Source organism: Herpailurus yagouaroundi, unplaced genomic scaffold (assembly GCF_014898765.1).
Source record: "Herpailurus yagouaroundi ecotype Mexico unplaced genomic scaffold, PumYag 140, whole genome shotgun sequence".
In the NCBI taxonomy this organism is placed as follows: Eukaryota; Metazoa; Chordata; class Mammalia; order Carnivora; family Felidae; genus Herpailurus; species Herpailurus yagouaroundi.
The window spans coordinates 53,621,165-53,634,738 of record NW_024412395.1 but is presented as its reverse complement, the minus strand read 5'-3'; the positions used below and the strand labels follow the sequence as shown (position 1 = coordinate 53,634,738).

At 38.2% G+C, this 13,574-nt stretch overlaps 1 protein-coding gene across 2 annotated transcripts in view; it reads right to left on the bottom strand.

Annotated features, from left to right (window-relative positions):
- The window catches only part of PDK1 (pyruvate dehydrogenase kinase 1), a 34,136-nt gene extending 20,570 nt beyond the window's left edge, over nt 1–13,566 (bottom strand). The window contains exons 1-8 of one of the 2 annotated variants that reach the window (XM_040475398.1): nt 13,250–13,566; nt 11,248–11,389; nt 8,571–8,642; nt 6,026–6,210; nt 5,650–5,745; nt 4,364–4,441; nt 2,498–2,574; nt 586–684 (exon numbers count right to left, since the gene is read on the bottom strand). In XM_040475398.1, coding sequence (XP_040331332.1) covers nt 586–684; nt 2,498–2,574; nt 4,364–4,441; nt 5,650–5,745; nt 6,026–6,210; nt 8,571–8,642; nt 11,248–11,389; nt 13,250–13,451 — 951 coding nt within the window. In that variant the 5' untranslated portion in view covers nt 13,452–13,566. The remainder of the gene's footprint in view (nt 1–585; nt 685–2,497; nt 2,575–4,363; nt 4,442–5,649; nt 5,746–6,025; nt 6,211–8,570; nt 8,643–11,247; nt 11,390–13,249) is intronic. The other variant, XM_040475397.1, reaches the window with a different exon arrangement.
- Between the last annotated feature and the right edge of the window lie 8 nt (nt 13,567–13,574).

Here is a 13,574-nt window from a genome sequence, read left to right as displayed (position 1 = left end):
AAAAAAAAAAAAAAAAAAAAAAAAAAAAAGAAAAGTTATATGCTATCTATGTAACACTGCGAACACTCAAATATTTTATCAAAGTAGGGGCGCCTGGGTGGCTCAGTCGGTTAAGCGTCCGACTTCAGTTCAGGTCATGATCTCGCGGTGTGTGGGTTCGAGCCCCGCATCGGGCTCTGTGCTGACAGCTCAGAGCCTGGAGCCTGTTTCAGATTCTGTGTCTCCCTCTTTCTCTGACCCTCCCCTGTTCATGCTCGCTCTCTCTCTCTCTCTCTCTCTCTCTGTCTTAAAAATAAATAAATGTTAAATTCTAAAAGAAAAAAATATATACTTTATCAAAGTAGATATTCATGATGACTGCTAAACTGTGTTTTCAGGATTTATTTTTACTTGCATCATCTGGATTACAGACCAGAATAGAAAGAGACTCATGGGATAATTCCATAATCTGCCAGATAAATGAAGCAACGTGCTTATTAGCTATTAGAGATAAGATCTCTTTCTAAGAATAAATACGTCTTCAAGAAATTATGTGCATGCCTGTACATCAACGAAACAAACAAAACAATGCCAGGGAGCATTTACCTTCACAGTCAAATCCTCGTTACCCAGTGTGACGTGGACTTGAACAGGAGGGTAAACACCTTTGTCAGCATGGTGCTCCATAGTCGCTCGCATCGCGTTCTGAAATACATTAGGGTTCCGTTCAAAACACAACTTTAAAAAAGAAGAAACTAATTCTGATTTTCAAACACATAGGCACCATTTGAAATTAAAAAATTTTTAATTTGCTGGAAATATGCCAAAGTATAATTCTTATAATTATATTTACAGAATTACTTCAAAAAATTATTGTCCATTTTGGACGACTGGTGAGATACTTTGACTTAAAGATTTCAACCAAATCCAGGTTGCATATTTTCCAAAACCAGGCATCTCAACACTTAAATAGTTTACATTAAAGCTGAAAATTCTATCCAAATATTTTTATAGTTTAGTAGATAATAACTTATTTTTTGAAAAGAGTTTTGTCTCTATTTTTAGGAATCATTTTAATTGCCATAAATTAAGGAAAAAATTTTTTCATATAGTATTCACAGCAATGGTTTTATGATGTAGAAACTAATCCAATTCATCACTAATTTGATTTACATTGTAAATATCTCTAGTTTTGATCAGTTCCTAAAGGATACACAGTACACAATGCCAATATATTATGAGCGCTAAAAGATAACATGACATGTAGCAATGGAGGAGAAATTGGTAAAACTAGATACAGTTAAAAAGGCAAAAGATGGGACTGAATTTAAAAAATTTTTAAGCTAAATTTTTTAAAAACACTCCTAAAAATTCAGAGTGTGTGGCCCTGACATACACATCAGGATTGAGTATCCCTGGGGATGCTATAATCTCTACCAAAGGCTACTTAAGATTATTGACATTATTATTGACATTATATAAAATCTGTTTTATAATATGGTAATTTATTTTATTAAGCATCATGGGGAATAAGACCTTTATGTAACTGAAATCTTAAGGGAAAAAATTAATCTTAATCCTTGAAGTGCCAATTGCTTATTTATTTTCCCACTTTGAGAAAGATTTTTGTAAGGTATTAGATATGTTCTTGAGGTCCTAGAACAAAAGAGCATTCTTGAACTCCTGCTGTTCTATGATATTGTTAGATTTTCTGTGTTTCAGTGTATTTTTCTTTTTCATGGTCAGGCTGAAAGCCACCTCTTCTAGCAGTTTGCTGCTGGCTGAAGACATGTTAACTAAAGTCAGAGAGACTATCAGCTTGATTTAGGGCAGTCATTTTTAGCCACAGGGACCTGTACCACTTCTCCTCACTCACTTTTCTATCCATTAGCAAGTTGCCATTGGTGCGTTATTTGGGAAAAGAGTACTCTCAACATTACTAGACCCATTTTATTTAGCTTTTGAAATTTGTTGTAAGGAGCAAATATGATAGCAGAAGCCCTGTAAGTCAATATAAATGACTTTTTCAAAGAAAAAAAAACATATAATAGTGGGACTCTGGTTTTTTAAGGGTGGAAAATTGAAAATTACTCTTCTAAATATTCCATTTTTAAAAAATATTAATATAGCTTATTGAGCACCTATAATGAGTTGTCATTATACTGGACATTTAGTATGCTATTCCCAATCATCATAACCTGGGTAGTATTATCCTCATTTTACAGAAGAGGAAACTAAGGCTCAAAAAGGTTGACTGATTTTCCCATGGTCACATATGTATCAAGAACTGGAATTCAAGCCCAGGTCTTTCTGACTTCCCAGTATGAGCTGACTGCTACACTGAGATGTCCATCAGTGTTGACAAAAGGCTGATCTCCAGCAACGTGATGTGACACTGAGCATGAAATGACATCTTTTAATGAAACTGAGGAAAACCTGGTAGAGTACTTAATTTTCAGAGCAGATCCCTAACCTCAGAAAAGGACTGATAAAGGTTATGTAATACTATTTTACAAACCTTGAAAAGTTCAAACACCATGTGATAGAGATGGGATGGTACATAAACCACTTGTATTGGCTGTCCTGGTGATTTTGCTACAGAGCAGAAGAGAAAAATATAAAAGTACAGAGAGATGTGCTTAAAGCATTTTAAAGTATATATTGTGTAGTGATGAAAAGAAAACATTTACTATGGAGGACACTATTATTTGGGAGAGAACTGTCACCCCAGTTCTTCAGTATATTAGTGTTTGACCCCACATTCACATATGACAGTGACAACATGAGTTTGCAGTCATTCTTGCGACCCTGAATGACAATCTAGCCAACCCAGCTTCCTATTTCCTCTATGATGGTGAGTCTTTTTAAAGGACACTCAGCCTTTAGGCCAGAATTTTACTTTCCAAAGCAAGAATTTTTTCAATGTAATTTATTGTCAAATTGGCTAACATACAGTGTGTAAGGTGTGCTCTTGGTTTTGGGGATAGATTCCCGGGGTTCATCACTTACATACAACACCCAGTGCTCATCCTAACAAGTGCCCTCCTCAATTCACATCACCCATTTTCCCTTCTCCCCCACCCCCCACTGGAAGGCAAACTATAAGAGACTCTTAAATACAGAGTACCAAAACAAGTATTAAAGTCTGTAAGTTCCATGGTCCAACTCACATAAATATAAAAAAAAATACTTTTTTTTAAAAAGTCATTTTTTGAATGTTTCTCCCATGTGGAATGTTTTCTGTTTTATTTCAGGCATTTCTATGTATATAGATTTGAATTAAAAAAAAAATTAAGCTAGCATCAATTTATCAAGGGATACGAATTCTACATTCAAACATTTTATTAAATTTAGAAGGCCAGTTGGGGATGTGGTGAGGGGGGCAGGCTGTATGTAAAACAGAACTTAAAGTAGAGCAAAGCAATAAGCCTCACCCTACCTTAGAATTCCAACTGACCCAATAAATTGGACTCTCCTCTGAATAAACCACCCCACGGAAACATGGATGGGACACCTAGAACATGCTCACAGCAGTTCAGGTGTAAATATCATCTCTGCATTGTGATTCTCATTTACTGAATGGTATTGTTATGAAACAAAAGTTAATATGGCTTTAGAAACCCCAAGCAGTTCTATTTTCAATTGAGTAACTTCTTTATTGCTCTCCCACTAGAAGTTCCAGAATACAGTTTAGAAAAACCCTACTTAATTTTATTCTTCTTAAAGGGTCATCTTCACTTAGTAACTGTTTTTCCCCCTACAAAACTACACTACCCCTCAGAAACACAGAGAAACTTATCAATCTCCTTCCAAGATATCTGAAATTGTTTTGTCCAAAAGGCACACTACTAGTCAGGGTGAAAAGACCATCAGAGATTAACAGATTCTCAAACAGATCAGCATCTTTCTTTCCTCTTTACACCCCCAGTCTTTTTACTTCCTCAATAATAAAAATGATTTACCACTCAGTAAGTGGAATTCTTAAATTCTTCAATTCTACATTATTGAAATGCATATAAAAGTCAAATATAATTTTCTTGGCATCATTTTTTTCTAACCAAACTAACCAAAAAGAAAACCCACAAAAATAAGGAAAGAATCAACATTATCAATTGAACATAAACAAAACGAGGAAGAAGCCAAAATGCTTTTCAGACAGAATCCAACTAATTACAGACATACACGCATACATGCACATGCGCACACGCGCGCACACACACACACACACATATTTTTAACATGATTGTTCTCCCTCGGCTTTCATATTCAATGAAAGAGTTTATGAAAAGTCCTTTTATATTAAAACAAATCTAAATTCTTCTTATCATTCCTTCGCAGAAAATCACAACACTAATCATTCAGAAAAAGATATCATCAGGCTTACCATTTAGTTCTTCAAGTTCTAGTTCAGGAGAATTAATATAATACAAATCACATAGACGCCTAGCATTTTCATAGCCATCTAGTGTAAATCAAAACAAAAAAAAAAGCATTAAAATAAATGTATTTCTATATCATGCATTAAGATGGCAATACTACTGATAAACGAAATTTTAAAACCGTTTATGGAAGAAAATATAATTTAACAGTCTTAGTTTGGAGAAGGTATGACATGATAAAACCTAACAGCCATAAAGGAAAAATGACAGATATGATTATAAGAAAATAAAAACATTCATAAAGAAAAAGACACTGTGAACAAAGTAAAAACAGCAGGGTGAAGAAAATATTTACAATACACATAACATATAGAGTTGGTAAAAGTTTAGGAATTCATTGTTTGATACCTTTTAGGAGGTATCAAAATTTTATATGCATTTTAGCTTTAAAAAAATTTTTTTTTAAGTTTATTTATTTTGAGGGAGGAGAGAGAGGGAGAGAGAATCCCAAGCAGGTTCTGCACCATTAGTGCAAAGCCCGAAATGGGGCTCAATCTCATGAACCGTGAGATCACGACCTGAGCCAAAATCAAGAGCCAGACGTTTAACTGACTGAGCCACCCAGGTGCCCCTACATGCGTTTTAAATGTCTTAAATTCTAAGAATCTTGCCTTCTAAAGTACTAGTAAAGTCAGCACATGTCTAAAGATGTTCACTTCAGTATTACTGGTTAAAAAAAAATTAAAACCTAAATATGCATCAATAGAAGGATGGATTAATACATTCTGAAATACCCATTAAGCCACTCAAAAACCTAAGGTATTTCCATATGTACTGAATGTGGTGTGATGGCTCTAAGCTTATAGAAAAATATACATACAGCATCCATTTTCCCAAAGCAAACAATGTAAGAACAACAATGACATATATACATATATGAGTATATGTGGTATAAACAGAAAAAAGTGTGGAAAAATGCAAACCAAACTATCACAGACTATGGCTCCTAGTACAGGGAATTAGAAAGCGGGGGGAGGTGGAGCTTGAATCTTTTTGAAGTGAAACAGGTGCCCTCACAGTATCACCATACTTTGCCTAACAAAGAATTGGATCAACAAAATATTCATCCTATACATAATGTACAATTAACATCATAAAATTATTCTCAAATCCTTGCATTTGTTCCTAATGTTTTATCTCAAGATATAAGTAATTGTTTTATTGGCATGAATTAACACTCAATAATTTTGATTTTTGCATCCCTCATGAAAGGAGAAATGTAAGCATTTACCTTTAATAACTTCAACTACATTGCAGTTTGGATTTATGCTTCCAATGTGTTTTCGATGCGACGGGCTTCCTTTGCCTTTTCCACCAAACAATAAAGCTATCAAACAAACAAACAAAATAAGCTAAACCCTCTAATGCCCTTTTCCTGATTTGAATACTGTGTCTCTGAATGGTGCCAAACAGTAGAACAGACACTTTTTTTAAACGTAGTATTTTACATTCAATGAGAATACCTCCTTTGCATGACAGTCTATTTACTTAATACACACAAAAAAGCAAAATTAAATGTTTATTAAAGGGAAGTTTTCTAAATAAACTTAAAATATACCAACACATTCATTTTATTTTGCTTCTTCTCCTGACCTCTAGATACTTACAGTGCTGATTGAGTAGCATTCTAATTGAAATGCGACTCATGTAGAAGCGATCCAAAAAGTACTGAACATTCTGGCTGGTGACGGGATCCACCCCGAAGCTCTCCTTGTATTCAATCACTCCCTGGGCCATCGTAGGAATAACATCATTGTGTCGGTTCCTGATCCGAATCACAGTATCTGTAAAGCTAAACAAACCTGTCCGTCAAAACAGCCAAATATTTTGACAAGTGAATTTAATACTAAAATCTACGTTTAACCAACCTTTTCTAGGCAAGAAATCCCTACTTGAGTAAAAAAGCATCAGTGCATGTTTTCTTCTGCTTATTTAACTGTATTTCAGATCATCAATATATAGAATATAGAATATAAAGACCTCCAAAATAAAACTTTTGAAGCTTAATTATTTTCTTGGAACTCCTAAAAGTAAGGCTGCCACAAAACACAATCCTAAAAATGTTAAGGGTCTGCTTTAACCATCATCAACTAAGATCGTTTGAGCATTCCCTACGAGGACAGTATTCCACGGACGTTCAGCATAAGAGAAGACAGAGAGTGCTTGCTTCTAGTGAACACAGCTCTGTGAGGAATGAAGATGAATAAGCCAATAAAGCCTGTCTGTTTTGGAACTATTCCCTATGGTTCCAAGAGAGAAAGAACTACTGAGAACAGAAAAGTAAAAGGAATTTTAATGTCGCTGATCCTAGAAGTTTAAAAATGGGAGAGAAAGAGTCAACTGTTGTGTTAAAAGAAAAATTTTCAAGTCATCCAGCCTTCCCACTTCTGTCATTTAGAAGGCATTTATTGCATGGTTAATTTAAAGATCTAGATAAAAGAGCAAAGAAGTCTTAATTATGAAATAAAATCCATCTTGTAACATACCCATCAGAATTTACACTTCTGAATGAGTGCTTTCCCATTCAAAGTCATCATCTTGAGTACTATCAACTTATTCCAGTGATGCTCTCATCGCTGAAAATATTTTTGGAATTCCTAGTTTGTAATCTGCTTCAAAACCAAACTGTTAATCCAAAATACAAACAACAAAACTACTCAAAAACAACAAACACTCATCATTCCTCATCACCCCTTTAGTTCACCTCTCTCTTTAAAATTTTTTTTTTTTCAACATTTATTTATTTTTGGGACAGAGAGAGACAGAGCATGAACGGGGGAGGGGCAGAGAGAGAGGGAGACACAGAATCGGAAACAGGCTCCAGGCTCTGAGCCATCAGCCCAGAGCCTGACGCAGGGCTCGAACTCACCGACCGCGAGATCGTGACCTGGCTGAAGTCGGACGCTCAACCGACTGCGCCACCCAGGCGCCCCTACCTCTCTCTTTTAAAACCCAAGACAGGATTATTCTGCTTGATTGCTCACCTTATTTTTTAGATTCAGCTCTGACTAGCTATTTTCAGAAGGTTCTATAGCGTACATTTATTTTTAAGTGCAAGTGCTTAGGTTCAAATCCTGATCCCATCACACTAGTTGGCTATGTAATTTTAATGCTACCTTAAGTTACTTAACCTCTTTGTGCACAGATAGCATTAACTCAAGAGCACTGTTCTAAAGATTAAATATACAGTGTGCTTCATACCTAGGTAGAGAGTAAATCCTCGATGTTATTTTCAGACCCAATTATGTTTAAAAGGTGAAATGTTGCCATCATGTTTAAAGACAGTTAAAAAAAAATGTGCAATAGACTCTGGGGACAACAAAAGAGGTGGGCTTGAAGTTCTGAGCAACATTCATCGGAATAAGCAGATAACTGCCTGAGGGGACTACCTGGGTTTATCAATTCTGGTACACTGGTTATTACATTTGTCATTACTTTCATCATCTTACAGAGGTCAGAAAGTGAGACCACAGAGGTGTGTTTGTAGGCCTTCGGTGTTAAAACAACTTTTTAAAATTAGTTGCAATCTTCAAAATTGGGGGAGATTTTACACTAAAAATCTAAAGTTACTGCTTTTAACACACAAAAAAATCAGACAATCTGAATAATGTCTCTGCATTGGTAATGACTGGCTGGAGCTGAATGTTCACCTGAGCTCTCCAGATAAAGAGTCCTCTCACCAGTCCCCTATCATCCAAATGGCACCAAGGCCATTTCTGGATTTTCCCTAATCATCAGACTTGAACTGTCTTTTCTTATATTCACTGTTTTACAATATTTGTCTTACTTGTATGAGCTGCTATAGACACATGTACTACTGTATGTTCTCGAGTGGTGAGAAACTAAAAGTTAATTTCCCTAAAATGACCCAATAGCAAGTTTAAGTTCAATACATTTATATTTTTTACATGATGTTTAAGAGCGTCCGACTTCAGCTCAGGTCATGATCTCACTGTCCGTGAGTTTGAGCCCCGGGTTGGGCTCTGTGCTGACAGCTCAGAGCCGGGAGCCTGCTTCGGATTCTGTGTCTCCCTCTCTCTCTCTCTGCCCCTCCCCAGCTCATGTTCTCTCTCACTCTCAAAAATGAATAAATGTTAAAAAAAATTTTTTTTTTAAATTGTGTTCCAAATAGGGTCAAAATCATGTACTTACTCATAAATAGTTTTAGCATCTTCAGCACTTTTGTCTTTAAATTCAAGAAGCTCCTGAAGACTCTGAATATACCTAAAATGCAAACCAGTAGGGTAAATTTGTTTTTTCACAATTTGAAATTTCAACATTATGAAAATACTCAAAAGGTATTTTTACCCATCTCTTAATTTTTAATTTAGAATAGTGCTATGAATTATGGTTGAAGTAGGATTTTTATACCCATCCACCTTTGAGCAAAGTGCCTGGCATAAAGTAATAGAAGGTGCACATTTTCTCCTAAGAACATAGGTTACATTTTAGAGTTTTAAGATTTCCTACTTCTTTTATTCTTAAGTTCTATACTCTAAAATAGCTTTTCAATTTCTTAAATTTACCACTATACAGTAGAAATGCTGATTGTCATGAAAATCGCGTCTGTTACCAGTGACTATGTGATCTGAGGGAAATGACTTAATTTGTCTTAGTCTCAGCGAAATGTGGAGGAACACCTACCTCAGTCTATGAGTCTAGCTTAAAACCTGTGTTTTAAAACCCTACAGACCTTCTTAGGGCTTTGGTGCTTTACAAAATTTTTAATTAGTTGCAATCTTTCAAAATTGGGAGATTCTACATTAAAAATCTAGACTTGTGGCTTTTCTTTAAACAAACAAAAGCCAGATGATGTGGATGGTACTTCCACAGTGGCAATGACCAGCTGGAGCTGAAGGTGGCTGTCTGTCCTTCAGAAGCATGCACTCTCCAGGTTAATAGTTTGTGTACCATCAACAAGTATTTGTTAAAAGCCTATAACTTACCACATAGTTCTTTTAAACAGAGCTGAACAAAAACAAAAGTCATACAAATGTAGGTTTTTAATTTATCTAACAATTCAAGGTAGCAAATCACCCGTTAAGGAAGGAACAAAATGAGGAAAGCCAAATGACTTTGTCAAGGTCATGCGGCCAAGCATAATGGCAGTACAGGGCCGGAGCTGAAAACACCTCACTGCTATTCAATGACTTTCAATTATATAGGCTCTGCTTTGGCTGGTCTGTGGGCACTGTTATCTACAACTGTCTTTAGTAGGCATCCAGGGGCAATGAAAGTGTTTGAAAAATCTGTAAATCCATATGTTGATTTGGAAATCAACACAAGCAGTGTGTGCCTCTCTTCAGTCCAAAGCATTCCAAAGTCAAGTGATTCTGACGTTTGCTTTACCCCTTACTTTTCTCTTCCCTGGCAAGAAAAACTACGCTCTTAATTCAAGAGACGGTTGAGCACTGACAACATGTTAGGCACAGAACAGATTTCAAGATGCAGCATATTCTATTTTCAGTGAAGAATTTTAAAAAACAGAAATAAGCTTCCGTAGAAAATTATATGTTCTCCTTTAGATTCCATCAGAGTTCCTAAACAAATGCCTCTTCTTTAAACCACGCTCATAATTGTTCCATACTTGAACCAGATAGCATCTCATTATCACATATTATAGCAGTCATACTTCTTTTGCTTGTTTTTTAAAGTTGAAGTTAGATCAGCTTCTCCTACAAACTATAATGGCTACAAAAAAGTGCTAAGATCTCCATGAATCAGAACTGGGAAAAATCTTGCAGCTAATTTTTAGTTTCCATTTAAGACTGAACTCTGGCAAATTCTTTTGTTTGAAATGTATAGTGCTTAAAAGAATTACACTTTTAAATTAATAACATTAACAAGAAAGGCCGTATTTATTTATTTTTTAATTTAAATCCAAGTTAGTTAACATACAGTGTAATAATGGTGTCAGGAGTAGAATTCAGTGATTCATCACTTACATATAACACCCAGTGCTCATCCCAACAAGTGCCCTCCTTAATGTCCCTCATCCATTTAGCCCATCCCCCCCCACACCCAGCAGCAACCCCCAGTTTGTTCCCCATATTTAAGACTCTCTTATGGTTTGCCTCCCTCTCTGTTTTTATCTTATTTTTCAAGAAAGGCTGTATTTAAATGGCCACGTATACGTTCATACCCTTAATACCTCTACTGTCATATTTTGGAAGACAGCGTAGTTTCTTATATGATTCCACTAATTTGTAATTACTTTAAAATGGGAGAATAAAGATTTTAACTTTTGTGTTTGACAAAGATATACTACAGTAAAATAAATTTAGTTTATTCAAAAATATATATACACTTTAATACATTTTATCATTCTGACCAGAGCATGGTATAGTAGAAAGAAACAAATCTGGGCTTGAATCCTACCTCCACTATGAATGGTACCACCTTTGGCAAAAGGCCAGTAGGTGCTTCAATTTCCTCATCTGTAAATGATGATAATAATGCCTAATGGGCAGAGTTGTCAAAGGGATTAAAGGTAATGCCTATAAATCCCTAGCCATCAACAAATGGTAGACATATATTTTTTGTAGATATTTTTTATTATAACATAACATCCCTACAGATTTAATATCAGAAATCTTAAATTTAGTGTGTGTATTTCTGTGCAGTTCTGATTGGCTGTTTGTTTGTTTTCTCAAAGTCAAGGAGTGGTAGAGTCCAGGATTCAGGGGACAAGCCCAGACACACCCAAAAAGAGGTGGAGGAATGCTCTTACTACCGTAAGAATCCACTGAAGAGTAAAAGAGTATTTGCTTTCACCTTGAGTAAAGTCCGTAAGTCCATTGAAATTGCAAACACAAGATGGGAATCTTACCAGCTTTGTACTAACTGAACTGATGGAGTCCTGAGAAGATTATCTGGAAGTAGACTTATTTCCTTCATTATATTTGCCAATCTAACAGGCAGCTCTTGCCGCAGAAACATAAATGAGGTCTTTTCACAAGCATTCATAGATCCTAAAATGAAACAAGGTGGGAACAGCAGTAAGTAGAGCCCATAAGGCAGTAGAAGCCAAGAGGCAGGGAGAAACGCAGAGGGAGTTACTTGGCAACGTCAGAGTGGTAGTAGCATCACCTTCATGACAGGGAATGAGGACGAAAGGGATGAGATAACCCAGTCAGCAGGGTTGTGAGGCATCCTAAATGACCTAAGTCGTGACATTCCAATCGCTTTGTAGAGCAGTGAAGATACTCTCCCCTCTCCATCACTTGCATCCTTCCTGTGATTTTCTTAGCACCAAGGTAACCTGAGCAAGTCTGAACAAAGTGCAGAGTCTAATTAACAGCAGGACCTGCCAAAGCCTATTAACTGGATGCTATTATTTAGAAAATCTGTTTCCTAACTCCAGGTTTGTAAGAAATGAATACCTGTCCAATATAAACAGAGAAATTTGGTCATGTGCGTGGGAACCTCGATAAGCAAAGAGCTGATGTTCAGGAGGGATTTCAGGCAACAGAAAGCAAAAAATACCAATACCTGTTCAGCAACCATCTTCAAGCTCCCCCTCCCCTCACCCCCACCCCCAGGTCTTATTCAGTAGTCTGATTCCTGGTAAGCATCCTGCTCTTCCTCCACTCCTGTACCAAGCTACTAAGCAGAACAGTTGTAGAATGTCCTTTGACAAGCAGTTCTATTGAAAGTTAAACTAAAAAATCATGTTATTTCAGCAATGCATTCTGAACTCACGAATGTCATCTTGCTGTTTTAGAAAGGCAGCCTTAGCCAAAACTAGATTGTTCCTAGCAGTAATTACCGAATTAAAGGAAAACACTTTCTTGTGAAAGTTTAATGGCATACTGTGAACAAGGCCAAATTCACCCCTTAATCACACTACAGTCATTTTAAAGTAACAACAAAGAAAACCGAGGGCTTTGCGCCAAAAAGAGTTCGCCTCTGTACACCACAATTTTAAGATAAAGCTGCCAGCTAAGCTGATATCTTTTGAGCCCACCAGAGATCCATTACTGACTTAACAGTACTCACCATGCAGAAGATAACTTTTTCTACTGACATGTTATGACTTTATTCGAGTTTATTAGTTTTCCCTTTCCCCTCCACGCCTCCGTATGAGAAGTCAAAGTTATAAGTCTAACTTTGCAATTTCTCTGCAATCTGTTGCATCCTTTCTAGATCTAGAAAACCAGGAAGGACCCACCGGAAGACGAGGAAAGTGGACAGTCGCCTCTACAGGGTGAAATGTGGCAATCCCCACGTCTAGTGCTCACGCACTTTACGTGTGCTCAACACTTACTTGCTGATGATGAAATGAATGTGCTGTTGGTGGAAACACTATTAAGCAAGTGGCAAGGAAAACATTCTATGAAACAATTGGGCCAGTTATAACTTGCTTCCCCTATCATCGCGCCAATTTTATGCAATCATCGTCTACAAAACTGAGCATTTATCATCACTGTGCAGAATCCGAACACGACTCCCGGGAGTGTGCAGCACACTTGCCTCCAGCCGGAGCTCTACTCTTCGGAAGGCGCCTGGCAGAGAGCGCGGCTCTGCACGTGCGCTGAAAGGCGGGAGGTCATTCCGCCCGCGGCCCTCCAGGTTTGTTTTTCAACAATACACAATAAAAAGGCACACGCCCCCGGTTATTTATCCCGCCCGCCAGCGCGTGCACCTGAGCTTGGGGATCTGTCCGCAAGGGAGGAAGGAAACACCTACAGCGTTGGGGGAGGAGACGTTAAGAAGGAGGGGTGCGCCAGAGGTGAGAGGGGGCCAGCGAGGGCCGGGCCCGTCCCGGGTCAGGGGCCGCATTTCCCCGAGCAGGGCCGCGCACAAAGGCCCTAGGCCCGGGCCGCACTCACCGAAGTCCAGGAACTGCTTCATAGAGAGCGGGGACGGCGAGAAGCGCGCGTAGAAGTCCACCTGGCCCGGAACGCCGCTTTCGGGCGCCGGCCCGGAGGCCGAGTCCGAGGTGAAGCTGCGGCTGGCGCCGGGGCTGGCCGCGCGCAGCCCGGAGCCCGGGCCGGCCGAGGCGGCTCCGCAAAGCAGCCGCGCCAGCCTCATGCCGAGCCCCGCCGGAGGAGCAGGAGCTGGGGTAGCCAGGTCGCCGCTCAGCGCCTCGGCCGGGCGGTACGTGAGGGACGTGGCGACCCTCGGGGGCGGGGAGCGGCTGTCACCGCCGCGGCC